General features: G+C 45.0%; 3 protein-coding genes and 1 non-coding gene across 4 annotated transcripts; 3 read left to right on the top strand and 1 right to left on the bottom strand.

The window, feature by feature from the left end:
- The first annotated feature begins 1,407 nt into the window (after positions 1 to 1,407).
- LOC133962433 (tumor necrosis factor ligand superfamily member 10-like) lies at positions 1,408 to 7,516 on the top strand. Its single transcript, XM_062398040.1, has 6 exons — positions 1,408 to 1,680; positions 3,361 to 3,504; positions 3,964 to 4,009; positions 4,122 to 4,229; positions 5,942 to 6,177; positions 6,701 to 7,516. The coding sequence occupies exons 1-6, from the start codon at positions 1,567 to 1,569 to the stop codon at positions 6,908 to 6,910; spliced, it is 858 nt and encodes a 285-aa protein (XP_062254024.1). The 5' UTR covers positions 1,408 to 1,566; the 3' UTR covers positions 6,911 to 7,516.
- Positions 7,517 to 8,160: 644 nt separating this feature from the next.
- Positions 8,161 to 13,969, bottom strand: msl2a (MSL complex subunit 2a). The gene is made up of 3 exons (XM_062397878.1): positions 12,962 to 13,969; positions 10,593 to 12,004; positions 8,161 to 10,165 (listed from the first exon to the last, which is right to left on the bottom strand). Exons 1-3 carry the CDS (start codon positions 13,101 to 13,103, stop codon positions 9,863 to 9,865), a joined length of 1,857 nt encoding a protein of 618 aa, XP_062253862.1. The 5' UTR covers positions 13,104 to 13,969; the 3' UTR covers positions 8,161 to 9,862.
- A 1,564-nt stretch (positions 13,970 to 15,533) lies between these two features.
- trnav-aac (transfer RNA valine (anticodon AAC)) lies at positions 15,534 to 15,606 on the top strand. The gene has a single exon. It is a non-coding gene; the product is annotated as a tRNA-Val (tRNA).
- Positions 15,607 to 16,001: 395 nt separating this feature from the next.
- pccb (propionyl-CoA carboxylase subunit beta) lies at positions 16,002 to 21,052 on the top strand. Its single transcript, XM_062397667.1, has 15 exons — positions 16,002 to 16,267; positions 16,979 to 17,098; positions 17,196 to 17,264; positions 17,356 to 17,412; positions 17,546 to 17,659; positions 17,844 to 17,954; positions 18,121 to 18,229; positions 18,407 to 18,527; positions 18,633 to 18,714; positions 18,816 to 18,939; positions 19,081 to 19,188; positions 19,518 to 19,618; positions 19,798 to 19,896; positions 19,990 to 20,089; positions 20,179 to 21,052. The coding sequence occupies exons 1-15, from the start codon at positions 16,025 to 16,027 to the stop codon at positions 20,298 to 20,300; spliced, it is 1,680 nt and encodes a 559-aa protein (XP_062253651.1). The 5' UTR covers positions 16,002 to 16,024; the 3' UTR covers positions 20,301 to 21,052.
- The last annotated feature ends 252 nt before the right edge of the window (positions 21,053 to 21,304 follow it).

The following is a 21,304-nucleotide window of genomic DNA, read 5'->3' on the forward strand; positions in this document are numbered from 1 at the left end:
ATACTGTTAAGAGGGATTTCATTGGTTTATTTTAATTCATATTTTCATTCATACTACTCTTTATGCATAAGCTTTAAAAGTGCTGTATAGATACAATTTATTAATATATTAATGTCGTCTACAGGTGTTTTACTGATATAAAAGAGAAGCTGAAAATATTATATAAAAATTGAAATTACAATGACATTCCAGGAAAAAGGTCAAATATCTTCATGGTGTTAAACTGCCAGAGATTTATTGTTTCCAGAGGCTCTGTGCTCTTCTTAAAAGCCTCGTCCCGCCAGCAGTTATCTAATGCTGCCTTCACTGGCTCCTCATTTCGGAGACTGGAAGTCGTGAAAACCATTTGCGGAGCTTTTGAAGTGCTCCTGGCTGGAAGTAATAAAGAAATAGAGCCAGTAAAAAAAAAAAAAAAAAAAGCTATGGCTGATGCTTGGAAATCTGGATTTAAAATGTCACTTAAGCTACTTTGAACAGCAGAAAGAAGGAGAAGGTGTCAGAGACTGAAAGACAGTCGCACCTTTTACCACTTGCTGCACAGTAACTAAAAGGGTCTCATAAAATGCTGAGGTCACAGTCAGGCTCCTTTTTCAAAGTCCTGTCACCACACATGTTTTTCATAGAAAATCCAATGTGCTCCGGGGCCTTTAGATGATCACTCCACTATTATCACACACGATTTTATTTAACTCATCAATATTATCAGGATAAGATAAGATGTTCTTGACTGAAGACCAAAGCTCACAGGGCCTTTGTTGTTCGGTGCCCCGACCCTCTGGAACAGATTACTTGATTTTCTTTCTTGTTGCAATTACATCTCGTGTCTCCCTTTTGTAATAACTTTCAAATGAGGCAGTTTTATTTTATCTGCTGTCTTTGTCTTTGTAGCAGTTGCTTTAAAATGTGCTTATTATAAAGTTATTATTATCATGATGATTATTATGATTATTATGATTATTGTTATTAACCCTTTGAGAGAAAAGGGAGAAGAGGTTAAGAAGAATTTAAATCTGAACATCTCCGAGTGCAATAAATTGAATTGACTTGAATTGTGATTATTAAGAAAAATAAGATAAATAACCTGATAGATATTTCCCAATCTCTGCACCATCTTAATATCAAAAATGAAAAGATCATATATAGTTATATCTATATATCCATTTGGTTTCAGCACCTCCAAGTTTTCCCTATATCCGTCGGCCCCTGAAGGCCCCTGAAGGCCCCTGGGAGTTGCAGTAAATCTCTCTGCTTATTTCTGTCTAATAACAGTGACATCTTGAGGCTGTTGTAATCCTCCACACCTCCTCTCTGCTCCACCTACAAACTGCTGCTCGGTTTCCCGGCCTCCTCCTCCTTCTCCTCCTCCTCCTCCTCTCTCTCTCTCTCTCTCTCTCTTTTCAGAGCAGAAATGCAGCAGAGCTTGATCTGACTCGTCCTGCGTGCTGGAAGCATTTTCTCCCTTCTCTCTTCTCTCTCTCTTCTCTCTCTCTTCTCTCTCTCTTCTCTCTCTTCTCTCTCTTCTCTCTGCTGGACTTTATTCGGGTGCTCCTCTCACGCCGCTGGGACATGGCCGTGTCTATCTCCCTGCAGAGTCTGGGCCTCATCATACTCGCAGCCGTCCTCCTCCAGACCATCGCCGTGGCCATCAGTTTCATCTACTTCAACAAAGTCCTGAGCACAGTGAGTGACCTGACATCTAACTGTGGAGAAGTTAAACCATGACGTACTCTCTTTGTTATAATTTCATAGTGATCTGACATTAACTTTAGAGGAGTACAAGACCTTTGACCTGATTTAACAATAGACTCTGTATGGATACAGGACTGGGACAACATTAAAACAATATCCTGAACTGAAAACTACATAGCGATAAATACAATTTACCTTGAAATAAAATGATCACATCGTTTGAGTAGTTACAGACACATTCTGTTCCTACAGAGATGTAACTCTGCAGGGAACAGAGGCGTCAGCGGTGGAAATCCTCTTTAATACACTGTTAAAGAATCATTAAAGTACCATTTTATCTACTTTGTACACTGCTGGGCACATCATTTATTTCTCTTTTATAAAAAAAATTATAATTAGGATCATCAATGTCATATTGTACAAAAATAGATTTTAGATTTTCTAGAAATAAAAGGTGTCCTTCATAAATGGTGCAGAGATTTTCCTTCTGCTGGACAACGAGAGACGAGACAGTTTTAAAGAACAATGACAGGACTTTACACATTAGTAATAAATGAGGTCATGAGACCGTCGAGCAACATTTATTATTTTCCAACCTGTTCAATGAAAGCTAATAAAACATGTTGAAAGACCTGTTCCTGAGCTCTGATTGGCTGAGAAGCAGGAAACACCCAGGGCTTACCTGTGAGTTCCTGTGATCACATCAACACATTCATTGTTAACCACTTCCAATAAAACCAATAATACACTTTGAGTAACCGAGGGACTGATTTACTTTATTAAAGCATAATTAAAATTAATCAAAGTTACATATATGTATTAAAATTTGAATTTAGATATTATTATAAAATGTTAATAGTCTAAGCAAATGTTTTTCATACAAAGTAAAATGTGCTTCACTTTCTTTTAACAATCTTTTTTAGTCCAGCATTATTCAAATATAAATAGTTTTTCTAAAAGCAGAATATATTTTGAGCTTCTCTTTTTTAAAGTGACAATGAATAAGCAGTCCAGAAGAATGGAAATATGAAGTAATTGAACTTTAATCACAAATTGATAAATATACATTTCATAGCTGATATTTAGCAAAGTAACCAGGGAAGTATTTTACTTTGAGGAAGCACATTTTGTAGTTTTATTTAAATAGACCAATATTAAATAAGTGGATACAAATATGGATTTTGATTTCACTATGGTGATGATTATTTTTGTATCTATGTATGTATTTTTTTTTCAGAGTCAGGGTTTACTCATACAATACATAAATATACAATAAATAAACAATATAAACACTATAGAAAGATATGCACAGTGTGAATGGTAGATAAGTAGAAATGTAATGTTTGTACATTAGGACCGTAATTGGCTACACAGAGTTCAAAAATCACACTATTCTGGAACTAACTTGATAATCCATTTGAATATATTATTTCCTGCAGAAAAATATCTGCAAATATTCATGTCTGCAGTTTGTTTGTCATATATATATATATATATATATATATTTAAATGATTTCAATAAACCAGAAGATTTACTCTCTCTTATGAGACAATTTACAATTTGACATTTGACAGAAAATCCTGTTTATAAATATAACGTTGGAGATAAGACCATTGGATTATTTATTTTCATCGTTTTGTCATTTTGTTTTCATCTTGTCATCCCACCAGATGAAGGAGAGTTTCTCCCGCAGCAGCGTGTCCTGTCTGATAAACTCAAACCTGCACTCGGAGCTCGAGGAGTCGTCGGCCGAGGACAGAAAACACAACCCCTGCTGGCAAGTCACGCAACAGCTCCACTACCACATAGAGAAGGTTTCGATTTATTCTCTTTGTCCCGATTTACATGATTCTGTGTGGAAAAGAAAACAAACCCAGATCTGGTGCAAGGTTCATTCGGCTTTAAGCAAAAAAAAACACAAGACACCAGAGGCCAATTTCTCTTTTAACAGTAATCAGGGATCCTCTCGTGCTTCACATGCAGTTACTCAGACGTCACCGGCTAAAAGTGGAAAAATGATCCAACACTGACTCAGCCAAAAGGGGAAAACCGCTATTACAGGTCCGCACATGAAATGTGTAGGCCCAGGGTGAGTGGGAGTGACTGGATATGAAGGGTGACAGGGTTCCTGATAGATTACTGAATGGTTCCAATTTAGATTTAAAAGATAAGTACAAAAAAGTCAAAACAACTGTAAAAGACAAACTGACTCGTTCTCTCTCTCCGTTCTCCCCTCGTCCCTTTTTCTGTTTCTCTTTGTGTTTTCCTTTCAGACAATGGCAGACAGATTCCAGAAGGAGATATCCTCCACTATGAGAAGTAAGAACAATGCCTCCATTGACAGCCAATTACTGCTAATGGGCTTAAAGTATGACTTTTCCCACTGGAAATGTCCAGGGAGTGTTTCTTATCTATCTTGTGTTTTTTGCAGATAAGCTGACGGGAGCGCTGCCCATCCTGAGCCCCGGGGTCCCTCTTCCTAAAGTCGCGGCCCATGTGACGGGTGTCGTCTCCTCCACAGACTCTCCCATAGCAGAGGGTGAGTGCACGAGTCCAACGCAAGTCGTTTCCTTTCCAAGGTGAACCTGGTCATGGAAAGTAGATTAAAAGGACATCTGTGCGATTGTAAATCTAAATAAGAAACTAATAGGGATGTTATGTGTATAGACAAGGGCTCTAATGATGAGGCTTAGGTTCCCTCACCTGCACCTTCCCAGTGCCAGAGGTGAGGAATGTGCTTCGAGGCTTCCCAGGCGGCTTTCAGGTTCAATAACGTCTCCCTGCACGTCTGTCAGGACCTGCAGATGTGCAGCTGCCTCTGCGTAACCTGGAGCGTCCTGCAGTTCTCTCTGCACAGGATGAGTCACTGTCTTAATTAATCTCTGTCCAGCAAGTCAGCGCAGGACACTTTTGGCACCAGCCCACTCCTGGACCACACAAGCAACATGGACTCACACGCATCCCAGATGACAGGTCCACAAGGGCAGTAAACACACAGACAGGCCCGGGACAAAGCTTTTTGAGGAGTTCTTTCTTTTGACAGTTCCTCGGCCCAGCAATCAAGCAGCCAACCACGATTTGTCCAGAGAGGGTCCTGACCTCATCCGGGGCCTTGAGCAAAATGCTTCTAAGTTGCCCTAAAACTGACCTGAGAACTGTTTTACATAGCCACAGTCACAATGGACAATACAAGTACAACACTCCCTTCTTTAAAATAGTTTGCACCACCACAGCGTTAGTAGAACTACACATGTAGAAGAGACTGAGGGGCAAAACCAAAGAATACAATGTTTTCCATGGAGACTAAAGATTAAAATAGACATTAAATAGAAATTGTAAAAAATATATATATATATATATTTATAAATATTTATACAGGGGAAATTTCACCTACTGACAAACTTAAGAGTATCACCTACAAATTACAGAGAGCAATACTATTAATAATTTGACCTTATATTCATGTTTAACCAATGATATTTGTTTTTATTTGGACGATTAGATACGTGAAGTTTTATTTAGATTTTGTGGAGTCAGTCACTAACTCTGTCCCAGTGGGATTTATTCTTTTTTTTAGCTGCTGGAAACTGGACAAACTTCTGATGGTGCACATGTTACAATTTGATAAAGTTAGACAGTCCAAATTAAAACTGGCTCAGGCTTTAAACTGATGGATGAGCTGCACAATGTTGTTCTCTGTTATGTTTGTTGTGGGGGGGGGGGGGGGGGGGGGGGGGGGTGATAGCAGTGCAAATAGCTCTGATACTTTTTATATCTCTGGTAAATACACTTATTTAGCTTTGGATTCAAGGATCTTGTCCACAGGGATCCAATTTTTTATAAATCTAAAAAAAGGACTGTTATCTTTTCCGTTTTCCCAACAAAGGAGTTCATCGACCACTTCTGCTTCTTTTTTTTAAAAACATGTGGCTGTCGTCGCTGGACTAAAGAAAATTAGAAAAAAAACATGGCAGAAAAAGAAAAAACGAGACATTTTTTTGAGGAACACATAGCTGAGTTTATTATAGTTCATTAGAGGAGCAGTTGTTGGGCTGCCGCTGCTCTGTGGACACATCTGTGAGCACTGCTTACACACAGACTTCAAACATTTGTTTCTCATTTGAATTGCAGTGACTGTTTAAACTCAGCAACACTCCTAACTGCAATCTGACAAAGCTCCTGCATCATAGGGTAACGGCCTCAAACATTGAGCATGTGTGTGTTTCTGCTTGTGTGTGTGTGTGATTGCAGGCGCTGGGAGCAGCAGGGGTCACCTGGGGCAGCGTATCAGAGGGTGGGAGGGCCACAGGGGTCTGTCCTTCCTGCAGAACATGGAGCTGAGGGGCGGCGAGCTCCTGGTGCCCACGTCCGGCCTCTACTACATCTACGCACAGACCTACTTCAGGCTGCCCTCGACGGGGGAGACGGAGGGGGACGCAAAGGAGGAGGAGGCAGGAGCGCAGCTTGTGCAGTACATATACAAGAAGGTGAGTCTTTGTGTCCCTTGAAGAAGAATCATAGGAATTGGGAGATCATTTATCTGGACGGGGGGCTGCATGTGCATTGTCGGGGCCTATCTCTGCCTAGGGGCCCAGTTCTCTGCCTTCTTCCCACATACATGCAACTAAGGTTAATGGAGATTCTAGGTGTGAATAGTTTTCTCTGGTTTCTATAGCTTCTTACAGATGTGAACTTGAGTCTGTACATTTTCCTGAACTTTCCCAGAGGGGCCGTAGCGTGTGACTCGTTACTGATTGGTCAGGGCAACACAAAACAAAACTTCCCCGGCCAAACAGAAATGAGCTAATACGAACACAATGTCAGGACTGGACACGGTGACTCAGAATTGCCAGTGAGGGCAATGAAGTTCCTGATGTCACGCAGCTGGGCCAGAGAACTCTTTACCCTCAAATGTCAATGTGTCCCTGAATGCACCACAGATGAGTCATAAAGTTATTGATTTAAAAATCCATATTATATGATTTACAGAGTTGTGATCTGTTCACTCAGATGAGTTCCTACACGGTGCCCATCCTGCTGATGAAGTCGTCCCGCAGCGCCTGCTGGCCCCGGGGTCAGGAGCCGGGCCTCTTCTCCCTGCACCAGGCCGGCACTGCCTTCCTCCAGCCGGAGGACCGCCTCTTCGTCACGGTCAGCAACGCCAGCGCCATGGAGATGGACGGCAGGGCCAGCTACTTCGGGGCCTTCCTGGTGGGCTAGTGAGAGAGGGAGCGAGGCCTGGACGGAGGAGTCCAGCACTGGGATGACTTTGTTTCTTTAGACACTGACAGAGGTTGACCCAAATGTCAGGGTTTGCTCTGGTTGAATGTGAGGACGCTGCCTGGGGACACAGGGATGGAGACGGACAGACCACCAGGGGATTGGCACTGGAGCTGCAGGGACGTGATCAAACCAGACACACCAACAACAGTGGCCCAGTGCGATGGGGAAGTGGAACCATTTGGTGTGTGTTTACTCCAGCAGTGACCAGTTAATTGATAACAGCTAAACCTCAGACAGGATACTCATTCTGTTTGTGAGGCTGCGGCGAGCAGGACGCACCGCAAACAGATTGTGTGGTGCATTCAGGTCACCGGGGATTTGGAGGACAATAGATGCAGATTAAATGCTGTGCTGTGGTGTGTGAGCAGCTGGGAGAAGAGAGCCGTGTTGACTAAATAACACTTAGTGGAGTTTTTTATTAAAAGTGAATAAATGCCACAAGATGTTAAAGGCTCTTTAAATGTTCTCTTTGTACAGCTTCTTGAATAAATCTGTGGTGTGACAAAGAATGTCAAGTATTAAAACTGCTTTTTGATACATTAACTTGTCTGTGTCCAATAGATAATCAAAGTATCAGGGTCATGGATTAGAAAACAATGAGAAGATCACTTACGTATATCATATAGTTTATATGGATTGGTCCAATTATTCAGTTTTAGTAACGAGGAAATTCTTTCTCTTCTAATCGTGTGAGCAGAAATCTGTTGATCCTCTGACTTGATTTGATGGAGCAGAGGAGTCGACTCTATTCACACCACTTCCACTTTAACCTCAAAATGCCAAACCAAAATCCTGGGGTTTAGTTTGATTAAATTCTGTTAAAAGGCTTTTTTGGGGATCGTTTTTCCTCAACTCTGTTCTCAACTATTCATATGAGTTTTATCATCACCCTGACTTGGCCTGTAGCGCCCCCATCAGCCTCACGTCATCTTGTGTAAAATATAATTTTCTTGTCAACTTTTAATCTGAAATGTCTCCCCCCCCCCCGCCCCATTTTTTTTCTATATTCAACTTTTTTACTCAAGCTTCAGATGAAAACTTAACGTTTCAAAGCTCTTATATTTTTAAGTATAAGGTACCACTGCAGTTCATATTATTACACAATCAGACACACTCACGTTCATTAAGGTAACAGTGTCAAAGTCAGATTCCCCCGCTACACAAATAACGACACAAAACTGAAAAAGTAAAAAACTATCATTTAATTCATGTTGTATTACATGTTTCCATATTATGGCAGTGAATGTTTCAGCAATAATAAGAGTCACTCCTCAAACAAGGGTTTTTACATTTAAAAAAAAGAAAGAAACAATACCAAAAACTAATCAGGGTTCAAGTAATGCCCAAAAGAAATACATTTTTGAAACATACACACACGCCGCAGGAGGATCGATCACTTTAGCCGATCACACTGTAATCCACCTGCTACTTCCTGTTCTGTGAGCGGAGAACCAAGTTGTTAGTTTGGTCGGCCTGAGTCCCCCCCCCCCCCCCCCCCCCTCTCTCTCCCTCCCTCTCCTTCAGTCTGTTTTTGGTCGCCATGACTGAACTGAACAACATGTGGTTCTTACAGCTGAGACTGTAAACACAAACACAGATGACACACAGCCTCGGTGGTTATAGGAGGGCTTCAAGGTGCTTTAACCAAAAACGCACACACACACACATACACACACATACATACACAGAGAGTGGTACCAGATCTCAAACACTTGGTATCAAAAATAGTCTCTGAGTTGGTCTCTTATCAGTCATGACACATACAACTGTGGGGCGAAATGGATACGCATTATATTTTGTGTTAATGAAAACCTATGGCTTCAGTTTATCTAAACACACACACACACACAATCAACACATGACGGTGTAATATTTTTTTAGAAGACAGTTAGTCGACTAATGGCGATACTGTAAACGACTGCATGTTTACAGGAGAGCCCGGAGACTCCTTATTGGTGCCCCTATTGCTATGGTATCCAAGAATGGTTTTAGTTGTAATCGTGCCAATCAATTAGACTAAGTGCTCACAGCCGACCATCCGCAAACCCCACTGACGTTACAGTAAATCTCAGCAGGAGCATACACACACACACACACACAGACACACATGCACTCATACAAACATACAGAGAAACCGTGGAGCCAGCCAAGTGCTTTGACATTATCTCGCTGCCCGTAGAACGCCTGCATCAGTCAAGTTCATTAAGACAAGTTCATTAAACAGCCGACAGTACTTGGATCGAGTAGGTTGATGAGATAGAAAAAGGCATACAGTCTCATGTGAGAAGTTCTCCATTGATTAGACACAAGAATCGTCCACCGCTTAAAGTGTGAACACGCACATGGTTGAGGATTAGTAAGGGCCGTCCTGACGCCAAAGATGCATTTCTTTAAAACATACACAGAGTAATACTCCTGGAAAAAATATGCTGTGACAAGTAACTGAGATATGATTGATGCAGGCTTTGATGCCAGTACGCACCAACACACGCACTCATGCATGCACGCACACACAGAAAACACAAAACCTGGTATGGGTTCCTATTGCCTCTTACAGTATGTCTGTGGTACATGAACAAAAAAAAAAAAGCACCTCTGAAGGACAGAACAGCCGCGGAACCGAGTATAAGTGTTAAACTACAGACAGGCAACAACACACACCGGCAAACAGGCACAATACAGGAGGCTTTGGCACACCCATGCTAGTCTTACTACTCAGCACTTTCCAACACAGAAGAAGAGCAGGTTACAGGACAGGACAGACCCATAGCTGCCTTAGATCGCCCCCCCCTGCGGAGGCTGGGAGGTACGGGGGTTGTCTGTCAGACCCAAAGTTCAGCCGTCACATTCATTCAGCTCAGAGCTGTCCGTTTCTGGAGTCCCAGCCTCTCATCCGATCAGCAGCTCCAGGCTGTCCTCGTAGTTGGGCTCTTGGGGGGGGCTCGGGGACAGGAAGGCCGTGGTCACAGGGGTTCCCGTCGCCGTGGCCACGTTGAGGAGGGTGTTCGCTCGTATGCTGGAGGTCGGCGGGTTGCGGAGCGCCGCGGCCGCCGTGATGCTGGTGAGGTTGATGCCGAGCGTGAGCCGCGTCTGTTCCAGTGCTTTTTCCGGCACGGCGAAGGCCTCGAGCTTCTTCTCACCGTTGGCCATGTAGGAGTTCTGGCAACCTCTGCAGATACAATCCAAGCACGCCTGAGAGAGAAGACAGGGGAAAGATGAGGACAACGGCATCACACTAATGTCACATGAAGCTGCAAGGGAGTACCTTAAAGAATGTAGTCCAGACAAATGAGGGATTTAGATACAGGTCTCCTTTCCCAATCATGGTGACGTGCATATCAAAATAAATAAGCCTGTTGACACATTTACCTAAATCAAAGCTTTAAAGCTGTTAATAGTCACTTAATAGTCTTATAATTTATAATATGTTTATTTGTAAGTTATCTTGGCAACAAACTATTTTACGAAGGTTCATTCTGTTTACTCACACTACATAAAATGATTACATCAATAATCTATATTCAATCTCATAATATTGCTTTGCATTTTTGAAGTGCTGATTAAATAGCGGTCAATAAAAACCATTAGATCATTTGACAGTCAGTGATCAGTGTCTCACCTTGCGGTTTGAGTAACAGGGACAGCGTTGCCCCCTGCAGGTCAACACAGAGGGGTTCTGAGTGGCCCTGCCACACTTGCAGCCCTTCTTCTCTACTGGCTTCTTGTACGGAGGCCTGGCTGGAGCGGGGGGCACCAGGCAGCCGGCCATCAACCGCTGGTCTTTGCTCCGGTCCTTGGTCTTGGAGCCCCCGCCGCTGCGGGCCTTGGCGTGCGGCTTCTTGTGGGCGGGATCGACATGCTTCCTGGCACCTTTACTGTGGATGGGGGCGGGTCGGCTGGGCTTTGGAGGCGCCCCGTTGGGAAGGGATGAGTATGTGTGTGCTGGTACAGTTAAGGGGGGCGTGGGGGGTTGTGTGTGCGGTGGATGAGAGGGGTTTGGAGTGTGTAAATGTGAGGACGAGCCCTGTAGGATGGAGGTGATGGGGAGGGGGTTCACCTTTTCCCTGTCACTCTCTGAACGAGAGCGTTTGCGGTTCGGGCGGACAGGCGAGGGCTTCCCGGCTGGAGGAGGATTGTAGGAGGGTGTGAGTATATGAGCACCATGGCTCGCCACAGCGTTAGTCCTGTCTGTTTGAATCTGTGTGTAGTTGTGAGCAGCATCGAGCTGTATGTACATTTGAGTGTGCGTTCTGTCCGTGGCTATGTGTGTGTGAGTGTGCGTCCTGTCTGGAAGTGTGTGAGTGGGATCTCCACCCGGCTGAAGGGGATCCAAAGTCTGTAAGACCTCCTCCACGCTGAGCAGCAACACCTCCCCCTCCTCCAGCTCCCTGCTGCCTGATTGCTCATCCCTGAGAGAGCACACGGTGCCTTGAGTTGGAGCTAATGGTCCAGTGGTCAAACTCAGTTCCAGACCACCACAACCAGTACTGGAGACATGTAGGCCTCCCTGTTGCTGTTCCTCTACCAGCTCACATACTTCCAGCTCAGGAGAAGAGGGATTTAGATCCTCCAGCACTTCTCCGTTGCATTCCTGCGGTCCATTGGAACAGGGAGGGTCGGAGAAGGAGCTCTGGGGCACAGCCGAGAGTTCTGCAGGAGCAGGTGGCGCCTCAGTGGGGGTAAGTGACTCAGGCGCAGGAGGATTCACGTCCGCCTGCGCCAGGCTTGGGTCCTCCGTTTCTATATCCTCTTCGTGTGCCATAAGCACTTCCTCTAACAAGGCCATAACCTCTGGAGATCCTTCCACATGGCTGCTGACCAACTGCAGCAACGGTGAATGAGTTACATATAGGCAGAGCTTCCTGTAGCACTGAACCAGCAAGGTGAGCTGCTTGTTCTCCTCGAAGCAGGAGTAGTCCTTACAGCGGCTGCACGACGGCCGGAGCTGCATCTGCTGCCCTTTGCAGCCCAGGCACACGTAATGCTGACACTCCGCATGTGTTGGGGAAACCGGATCCTGGAGAAGTTTACCTGAGACGAAAAACAAGAGGGAGGCGTTAATCCACTTGTTTATCAACCTTGCACTTATGCAAAGCAAATGAGAAACAATCAATAATGTCGCTGGACTGGAGTCATTTAAGGCCATTTCCATTCCCCACCAGGCCTCTCTGGAAACTGCTGTAATTACCTCCCCCCCTCATTTCCTCAAACAAATGGTTTACCAGTGCTTCAATTGATTTCTTCAAATATCAGAAATCCAAAACAGATGAGGCTCACAGGGAGGAAGCAAATGCTCATAAGGGAGATTCAGCAACCAGATAGCTGCTGGAGGGATTGCTTGATAAATGACTTTTCTGTGCAGTGACTGATAAACAACTTTTATCAATCATCCAGATTGAATTTTAAATCCATTAAGTTAGATGCTGGTGCGCTTGAAACCTGCTGAATTAATTTCCTCCCTGTGTTGATTTCACTTGCTTTCATCATCCGACCTGTGGCGCTGCTTAAATATTGTAAAAATGCACAAGAATAAAAAAATAAACACAATTATACAAGCGAGCGTGATCCTGCCCTTCAGGTGCTGGTGGGGGTGGGAGGCTGCTCCAGGGCTGAGCGGCTTGCAGCGTGAAGAGGGAAACACATGGCTCTGCAGCGGGGACAACAACAGAGGAGACATCTGTCTTCACGAGGGGACAGATGACTCGGGCTCGTCCTCGGGTTGCCAAGGGAGACGGCGGCGGTGCGCAAAACGGATCGTGTCCACCGCTGCGAGGAGCACACGCACGCGCACGCACCCAGCCGACGCACACTCCTGTCCATGTGAATAGTAAAGCGATGCATTCAGATGAGTGCAGTGGGGAGAGCGATGGTAACCGTGTTGCGACACAGCGCAGCCTCGGAGCAGGTGCTACGTGTTGCTGTCACACACACACACACACACAGACACACACACACACACACACAGAGTGATGTTTGCAGGATGCTTACCACAGACCAGGCATGCGAGGGACTGCCGGAAGAAGGGCAGGAGCGTGTACATCTCTCCGAAGGTGTGAGGCCGCCGCGGGTCACACTGCAGCACGGCCCGGCTGGCGGACACGTACAGAGCGGTTGCATTGACCGGGTTCATAGCGGTGCACTCCGCAGCCCCGGGGAACCGCGGCCCGGGAGGGGGAGAAATGATAATCCAGCCACTGGCTCCGGTGCAGCTAGAGAGAGCCGAGGTGTGCGGGGCGGGTGGAGCAGACAGACACGGAACCTGCCGCTGCAGCGATCACTCGCTCCAGTGTGTCATTGTACACATGCGAATCAACAACACGCACAATAACACACAGCGGACATGGTGAAGCGGTAAACGCGCACACTGGTAGCCCCGGCTAGCGGCTAGCCACAGATAGCATCGCCGGCTCGCACACGCTCTTATTCACCAGATCACGAATAAAGTTTAAGTGGATTCGGACCCCAGGTTGAAATCACTCACATTATCCCCCCCCCACGGTGCCCAACAGCCTGCGGCGAGTCAAACGATCAGCCGACCCATGATTTCAAAAAGGGTTAGCATTATGTAGCTAGCGTTAGCTCACGGCATCAGCCAAACGTTGTGGCACGGAGCGGGTGGATGTTGGCCATAGGGCCAGTGAACTATCCCCAGCACAGCCGCAGCCTCGTCGGTGACAGACTGGGCGACGAGCCGCTGCTAAGATCGCCAATGTGGTTTGGTTAGCAAATAGCCACCAGATCACAGGCGCGCACTTGATGTAAACAAAGCTAAGCGGCTAGCGTTAGCATGGCTAGCCAAAATTAGCGAGCGAAGAATCAAGCATATCAATGAAGCCGCGTTATGCGTCGCACGCGGGAGGGAAGCGGAAGCGGCGAAGTGGAATCCCTCGGTCCTGGTGCGTTTTGCTGTGAAACTTAACGAGAGGTGACCGGAACATGGCGAACTGGTCGTTTAACAAATGCATCAAACACTCGATCCTCCACTTTTCCTCGCGTCAGTCCCTCTCCACGCGCACGAGAACCACGCGAGACTTCCCCCCCAGTTACCCTGGTTACTGTAGTGCTCCACAGCGTCTGCTCGTGCCCGCGATCACTTCCTTTTACTAAACTACTATTTTATTGCAATCTGAACCCAAAGTCTTCATCTTCAACATCATTATCATTATAACCTTATAACTTATCATCTTAATCATAATCATCATCATCATCATTGACATCATCCTCATCCTCATCCTCATCCTCATCCTCATCCACATCCACATCTTCATCTTCATCTTCATCTTCATCCTCATTCTCATCTTCATCTTCATCTTCAACATCATTATCATTATAACCATTATCATCATAATTATCATCTTCATCATCATCATCTTTGACATTATCCTCATCCTCATCCTCATCCTCATCTTCATCTTCATCATCAACATTATCAACATCTTCGTCATCATCATCACCATCTTCATCATCAACAACAATAACTAGTGAATAAAAATAAGTATAAATGAAAACCAAGATGAGATTTTTATAGATGATGGACTTTGCTGAAACATCAATTAAGTTTTTTACTGAACGTGCAAAATGAGTAAAGTTTTGGGAAATCTAAAAAAATAATAATATGTAAAATGTGGAATATGGCCAAAATGGCTACTAAATTAGATTAGATTAGATTAGATTCAACTTGATTGTCATTGCACAGTACAAGTAATTATACAACGAAATGCAGTTTAGCGTCTAACCAGAAGTGCAAAAATAAGGAGTTAAAGTGCAGAGTATTGTGCGTATATGAAATGTAAATAAATAAGATATGTACAGTAGCAAATATATATGGAATAATACAGTATTGACAGATATTGTATTGTATAAATGCAAAATAGCAGGCTTCCTGTTGCGTTTTTCCAAATGCACCTATAGATGTTTTTGTTTGTCTGGTCATGATACACATGTGTATCGATTTTTGTTAATTGTTGAGCCATTTTGCCACGCCTATTGAAAATTCCACCAGAATACGTAAATTTACAAAATTTACAAATTTTCTGCAACTTTGGTAAGAATTTGAGAATGTTAAAGCCCTCAAAAAGGCAATTCAGTTGCCTGAAAAATAATAATAATAACGAGCTGTTGCAACACAACAGCTCTCGGTCTCATATACAGATGGCAAGATAAAGCAGAGAGGCAGACTCAGCAACTACATCCGAGATCCGATGCACCTTATTATTATCTGAGGGATTTTTACACACTGTCTGATAAAGATTCCGACAGTAAAGGCAAGGGGTAGTGATGGATAAGGTTTTCTTTAAGTAGTCTTTCATTCTCAGTTTCCACCTTAAAACTATGAAATGAACTGAACTATGAAGTAGTTCAGAACTTAAATGGTGAAATATGAAGGTGAACTATTCATGTTTACTTGTATGAACTGAACTTTGAACTAGTTCATGAGTGGTGTGAACTTGCACAAAACTGTTCGTCCCATAGTCTATGACACGGAGGTCTGTGCAGCGACCCCGTCTCCTCGTGCAACAGCTGGTAAAATGTATTTTTAATATTTCCAATGGCCCTAGCAGTTTCCGTAGTGTAGTGGTTATCACGTTCGCCTAACACGCGAAAGGTCCCCGGTTCGAGACCGGGCGGAAACAATATTATTTTTCCCCTTTAGGACGAAACATGACATAAGTATAAACATGAGGCGCACAGGGGGTGTGTAGTTCACTTCTGCAGTACTTTCACGTAAAATGCTCTTTGCGTTCATACATACAGCCCCTCCGGAGAAAATCCGGAGAAAGCAGAGTCCAGTGCCTGCCTGGGAGCAGCTGCGCCTGACAGACCAAATCCAGGGTAGAGACACCCCGTGACTTTCAGAACGAGCGGCCTCAATGAACCACTGGAAACCTGTTCTCCTCCAGGCCCCGCCTACCAGTCTGGGGATGGAAAATCCCTTCTCCCTGATTGGCTGAGAGAACTCACCCCCTTTCGCTATTGGCTCACACGTCTGCCTGTCATCCTCACGGTCTCCTATTGGCCGACACGCGGGCAGCAGCAGCAACAGCAGCAAAGATGGCGGCCTTCACTGTTGCTCGGAGCAGCTGCGGACTGTTGAACGGGCTGCGGACGTCTTTCCGGGGTTTGGCGCAGGTGAAAAATGGCGCAGCCGCAGCCTCAGTGCAGCAGAGCCGCCTGCAGCCCGACAGACGCTGGTACTCGGCCGGCCACCTCTCCGTGAGGGAGCGGATCGAGCAGAAGCGGGAGGCGGCGCTGGTCGGTGGAGGTCAGGCGAGAATAGATGCTCAGCACAAGAGGGTAAACAAACAAACTCTGACTTTTAATCATTAAGAAGTTGTTATTGTTTATCTGCTGTAATAAATGTGGCAGCTGGAGGTGTTGACAGGTGTAATGCCTGGCTCAAAGGCTTTACGTCAGTGGTTGCTGTTGTAGCGTCACTTCTTCCTTTAAACACACGTAAAAGTGACCTTCACCTACTTTCTAGTGTTGCTCAAGGGATATTATGAGATACAACATCCAGCTGGTAGTGCCCTCGAGCAAGGCACCAATCCTCTGCTAGTTAAAGTTACAAGATAAAGCTGTAGATTGCAGGTTTAAAGGTTGAGTGTGTAGAATGCAGTGACATCTAGTGGTGAAGTTGTGTGTTGCTGCTAAACACCCCTCTCCTCACCTTAAGCTTCCAAACCTGAGAGAGAACCTGTGGTAACCTTCAATTGTCATAGAAACTCAAAAGGTGTCTAGTTTGTCCAGTCTGGGCTACTGTAAAAAAAAAAAAAAAACATGGCGGCCTCCGGAGAGAGGACCCACTCCTGATGTAAACATAAAGTATTTAAATATACAGGCATCATTCAGAAAGAGAAAGTGTTGCTTCAGTAGTAGTTGCCAAGAAACTGCCCTGACTACAATACCTTTTGATACAAATTTCATATTTTGTGTTATGTTGCATGATGTGGCAGTGTTGTGTGCTTTCAAGTAAATCTGTACTAAATATGTGTGTGTGTGTCTCAGGGGAAGCTGACAGCCAGGGAGCGTGTGGCGCTGCTGCTGGACCCCGAGTCCTTCGTGGAGACGGACATGTTTGTGGAGCATCGCTGCTCGGACTTCGGCATGGAGCAGGACAGAAACAAGGTGACGGCCTGTAACACACGTGGTCCACGGAGAGTTGGTAGCAGTTCATGCCTTTTTGGTCTGACCAGTTTCTCTCTCTCTCTCTGTGTACTCTTAGTTCCCGGGCGACAGCGTGGTGACAGGCCGAGGACGGATCAACGGCCGACTGGTCTATGTGTTCAGTCAGGTACAGTAATAATTATATTGTAGGAATATTAAATATGAATCGGCTGTTTCCCTGGTGTAATTTATATTTTCTCCTTTTCTGTTTTTCTCAGGACTTCACAGTGTTTGGCGGCAGTCTGTCTGGAGCTCACGCACAAAAGATCTGTAAGGTAAGAAAATATGAAATTTCATATTTGACTTAGGTGTGAGGCATCTGCTGCATTAAACTTGTAAGCCTTCCTTCTGCTCTCTGAGACTGTACCATGTCATCAGTGGTTCCTCACATTCACGTTCTGCCCTCAGATCATGGACCAGGCCATGATGGTGGGAGCTCCGGTCATCGGGCTGAACGACTCTGGAGGAGCTCGGATCCAGGAAGGGGTGGAGTCTCTGGCTGGATATGCAGATATATTCCTGGTGTGGTCATTTTGCAGAGAGTCCTTACACGTCACTGAAAACTCAGTATCTAAAACACACTTAACATCTGAGTCTCTACTCGGTGATTCGAGCAGTTGCCACAATCGGCACCTTGCATTTGAAACATGTTGAAATGCACATATCTGGAGCTTCATGGGAATGTTTCTAACTTCTCTTTTTCCAGAGGAATGTGTTGGCCTCTGGAGTCGTCCCTCAGATCTCCCTCGTCATGGGTCCCTGTGCAGGAGGAGCTGTCTACTCCCCCGCTCTGACAGATTTCACTTTCATGGTTAAGGTATTAAAGAGCGCAACAAATAACCCCCAGCTGTTCTGCTTTTTTAATCTAATAAAGATTTCACGTGATCTTCGCAGCAGACGTCAATGTTTTTAAGTGTTTCCAATAAGCCAGTTTCTGATGTGTTTATGTGTGTGTTTGTGTGTGTGTGTTTGTGTGTGTTTAGGACACATCGTACCTGTTCATCACGGGACCTGATGTTGTGAAGTCTGTCACCAACGAGGATGTGACCCAAGAGGAGCTCGGTGGAGCCAAGACACACACCACTGTCTCTGGTTAGTTTGCCCGTACAAGCTTTTATCGCCTCAGTTTGTTCTGTTGCTATATTGTCACATCAGAAATCAGGGCCTGGCTGCTGTTATATGTTCCAGTGGCTGTATTCTGGAAAAAGGTGAATGAAAGCTGATCCACGTAAATCTCACAGTGGCTCATCTGTGTCCCCTCCCCCTCAGGCGTCGCTCATCACGCGTTTGAGAACGACGTGGAAGCCCTCCTCAACCTGCGGGAGTTCTTCAACTTCCTGCCTCTCAGCAACAAGGACCCCGCCCCCATCAGGGAGTGCCACGACCCCAGGTGAACCAATCCTCCTCCCCCCGGCTTTTACCCAACAACCAATCAACATCAGAGAATCTCTTTTTTATTTCCAACGTGTCTGAGACCTCTGTCGGTTTTTTCCAGCGATCGTCTGGTACCTTCACTGGACCACATCGTCCCATTTGAGACGACCAAAGCCTATGACATGCTGGACATCATTCAGGCAGTATGTACACACACACACACAGACACACCCAGACACACACGCACTGCAACTACATCACATATCTGCAGGTAGAAATATTTGACCTCATTGCCTCTGTTCAGATCGTGGATGAGAGAGACTTCTTCGAGATCATGCCCAACTATGCCAAGAACATCGTGGTGGGTTTCGCCCGTATGAACGGACGCACTGTGGGCATCGTGGGTAACCAGCCCAAAGTGGCTTCTGGTGAGTTTAAAACCAGTAACGTACCATTTTCTCCCGACATTAAAATGTGTGTTTTTTTGGGTGATCGGATCATATTCAGGTCGCTCTTTTACTTCTCCCTGTTGTATTCTAATCTTGGTTATTTTCTGTCTTGGGCACCAGGGTGTTTGGACATCAACTCCTCGGTGAAAGGCGCTCGCTTCGTACGCTTCTGTGACGCCTTCAATATTCCCATCATCACTTTTGTGGATGTTCCAGGCTTCCTGCCAGGTATCCCCCCAAAATCCCTCTGTGCCACCACACTGGCTGCCTTTACATGCACAGAGGAATCCTGTTGTCAGACATACTCTAACTTACATCTGCGTCAGGTGAAGACGTTTCCCTCTTACTCTCTCTGTGCACTTATTAATTAACAGCAGGATCAATGCACCTGCACAAAAAGAAGAATAGGATTGAGTCGTAAACTCAGGGAAAATAATGAATATGCTCATACATACAGAAATAATCATTTCTCCAGTGTGTGTAGCAGAAAGTCTCTTTCCATTGAAACTCACTGTCCAATGTGACTGATATGATCTCCCTCTGATGATGGTCAACAGGAACTGCTCAGGAGTACGGAGGCATCATTAGACACGGAGCCAAACTGCTCTTTGCTTTTGCAGAGGCCACCGTCCCAAAGATAACCATCATTACCAGAAAGGTGCGTTTCTGTGTGTATACTGGTTTCTAAAAAACACTTTCCAGGTTAAACACCAACCTCATGTGGACCAAAGCCCAGTCTGATTAGGCTGGGCTTTGGTCCTGGTTAAGGTTGGTCCTGGTTAAGGTTAAGATATGAACTGTGGTTAATGTTAAGGTTTTTATGTGTGTGTGTATCAGGCTTATGGAGGAGCCTATGATGTGATGAGCTCCAAGCATCTTAGAGGAGACGTGAACTACGCCTGGCCCACAGCCGAGGTTGCCGTTATGGGTGCAAAGGTACAAACTCTCCTGTTGTTTTGTCGGTGTCTTTCTCCCTTTGTTTGATCCGACACTGTGTGAGAACCTTTCCTCTCTTGTGTTTTTTCCCAGGGTGCCGTGCAGATCATCTTCAGAGGGAAGGAGAACCAGGCGGAGGCCGAGGCCGAATACGTGGAGAAGTTCGCCAACCCCTTCCCAGCTGCCGTTAGAGGTAAACCGATGCTTTTCCCAAGAATCCACTGTCAGATAAAAACAAACAAACACATTTCACGCTTCAACCATCCAAAATGTTTGTTTTAGGGTTTGTCGATGACATCATCGAGCCGTCGACTACTCGCAGGAAGATCTGCAGAGATCTGGAGGTGCTGGCCAGCAAGAAGCAAGTCAACCCCTGGAAGAAACACGCCAACATTCCTCTGTGAAAACACACCCGGACACATTAACACTATTAAAGGCACTCGCTGAGGGATTCTTCTTGTGTGTCGAGCCAACGTGCACACACACTGATGACGACTCTGCCGGCCCGCCAAGCAGATGTTAGACGTCACTTCGGACTGTTTCCCATCGCTGTTCATTTTAAAACTGTCAGTTTCCACTCAACTAAAAGCAGCACACTGGGACACACTCCCTGATTTTGTTCATGCTCTAAAAGTGGCTCCAGATTCCCTAATCCAATTTCCTCCAGGCCCACCGCTTATTTTTTTTGGTAAAAAGCATCAACCTCGAGCTGTGGGAAAATGTTTTTGGGGTTTGAACAAAATCAGGAGGAGTTCAGTGTATGAACATCTATATTCAAGATGTTTTTGAGAAATAACACATTTTACAGCACCTGAATACACGATTTACACGATTGAAAGTACAGTAGGGACCATATTGGTCACTATTGATGGGGTTAACTGATATTATTAGAAGAAGGCTGCATATGAAAGAGCAGATTACATGTTGCTGAGAAAATGCAGGCAACTATCATGAGAGTTGAAGAAGGAAATGGTCTGTTGTGATTTGTAGTGTTTTCTTCTAGGTTGAACTGTAGTTTGCACTTTCAGCTGCAATCCCTTGTGTTAGCCGTCGTCTGTTTAGGTCCAGAAAGAGTCGCTCTCACATCCTGGAACTGTGCCTTTTCCCTCCGGCTGACTTTGTTCTGCCATGTGTAAAATAAACCATGAAATCACCACCATGTGCGTTTTTATTTACCTCTAATGCAGCATTTTACGTTGGCGGCCGGAGTTTTAAAAAGAACTATAAATGAGAATTGAGTTTAAGACTAAAATAAAATGGTCTGAAAGTGGACGACTGCTTTCTCCATAGCGTGTGTGTGAAGATTTGAAAGTAGACATGGTCTTAAATGTTTAAGAATAAACACATTTATAATGAATTGCAAATGTGGTGCAGTAGAAATAAAGCTGCTGATGCACGATCACGATGA

Source organism: Platichthys flesus, chromosome 10, assembly GCF_949316205.1.
Source record: "Platichthys flesus chromosome 10, fPlaFle2.1, whole genome shotgun sequence".
Lineage (NCBI taxonomy): Eukaryota > Metazoa > Chordata > Actinopteri > Pleuronectiformes > Pleuronectidae > Platichthys > Platichthys flesus.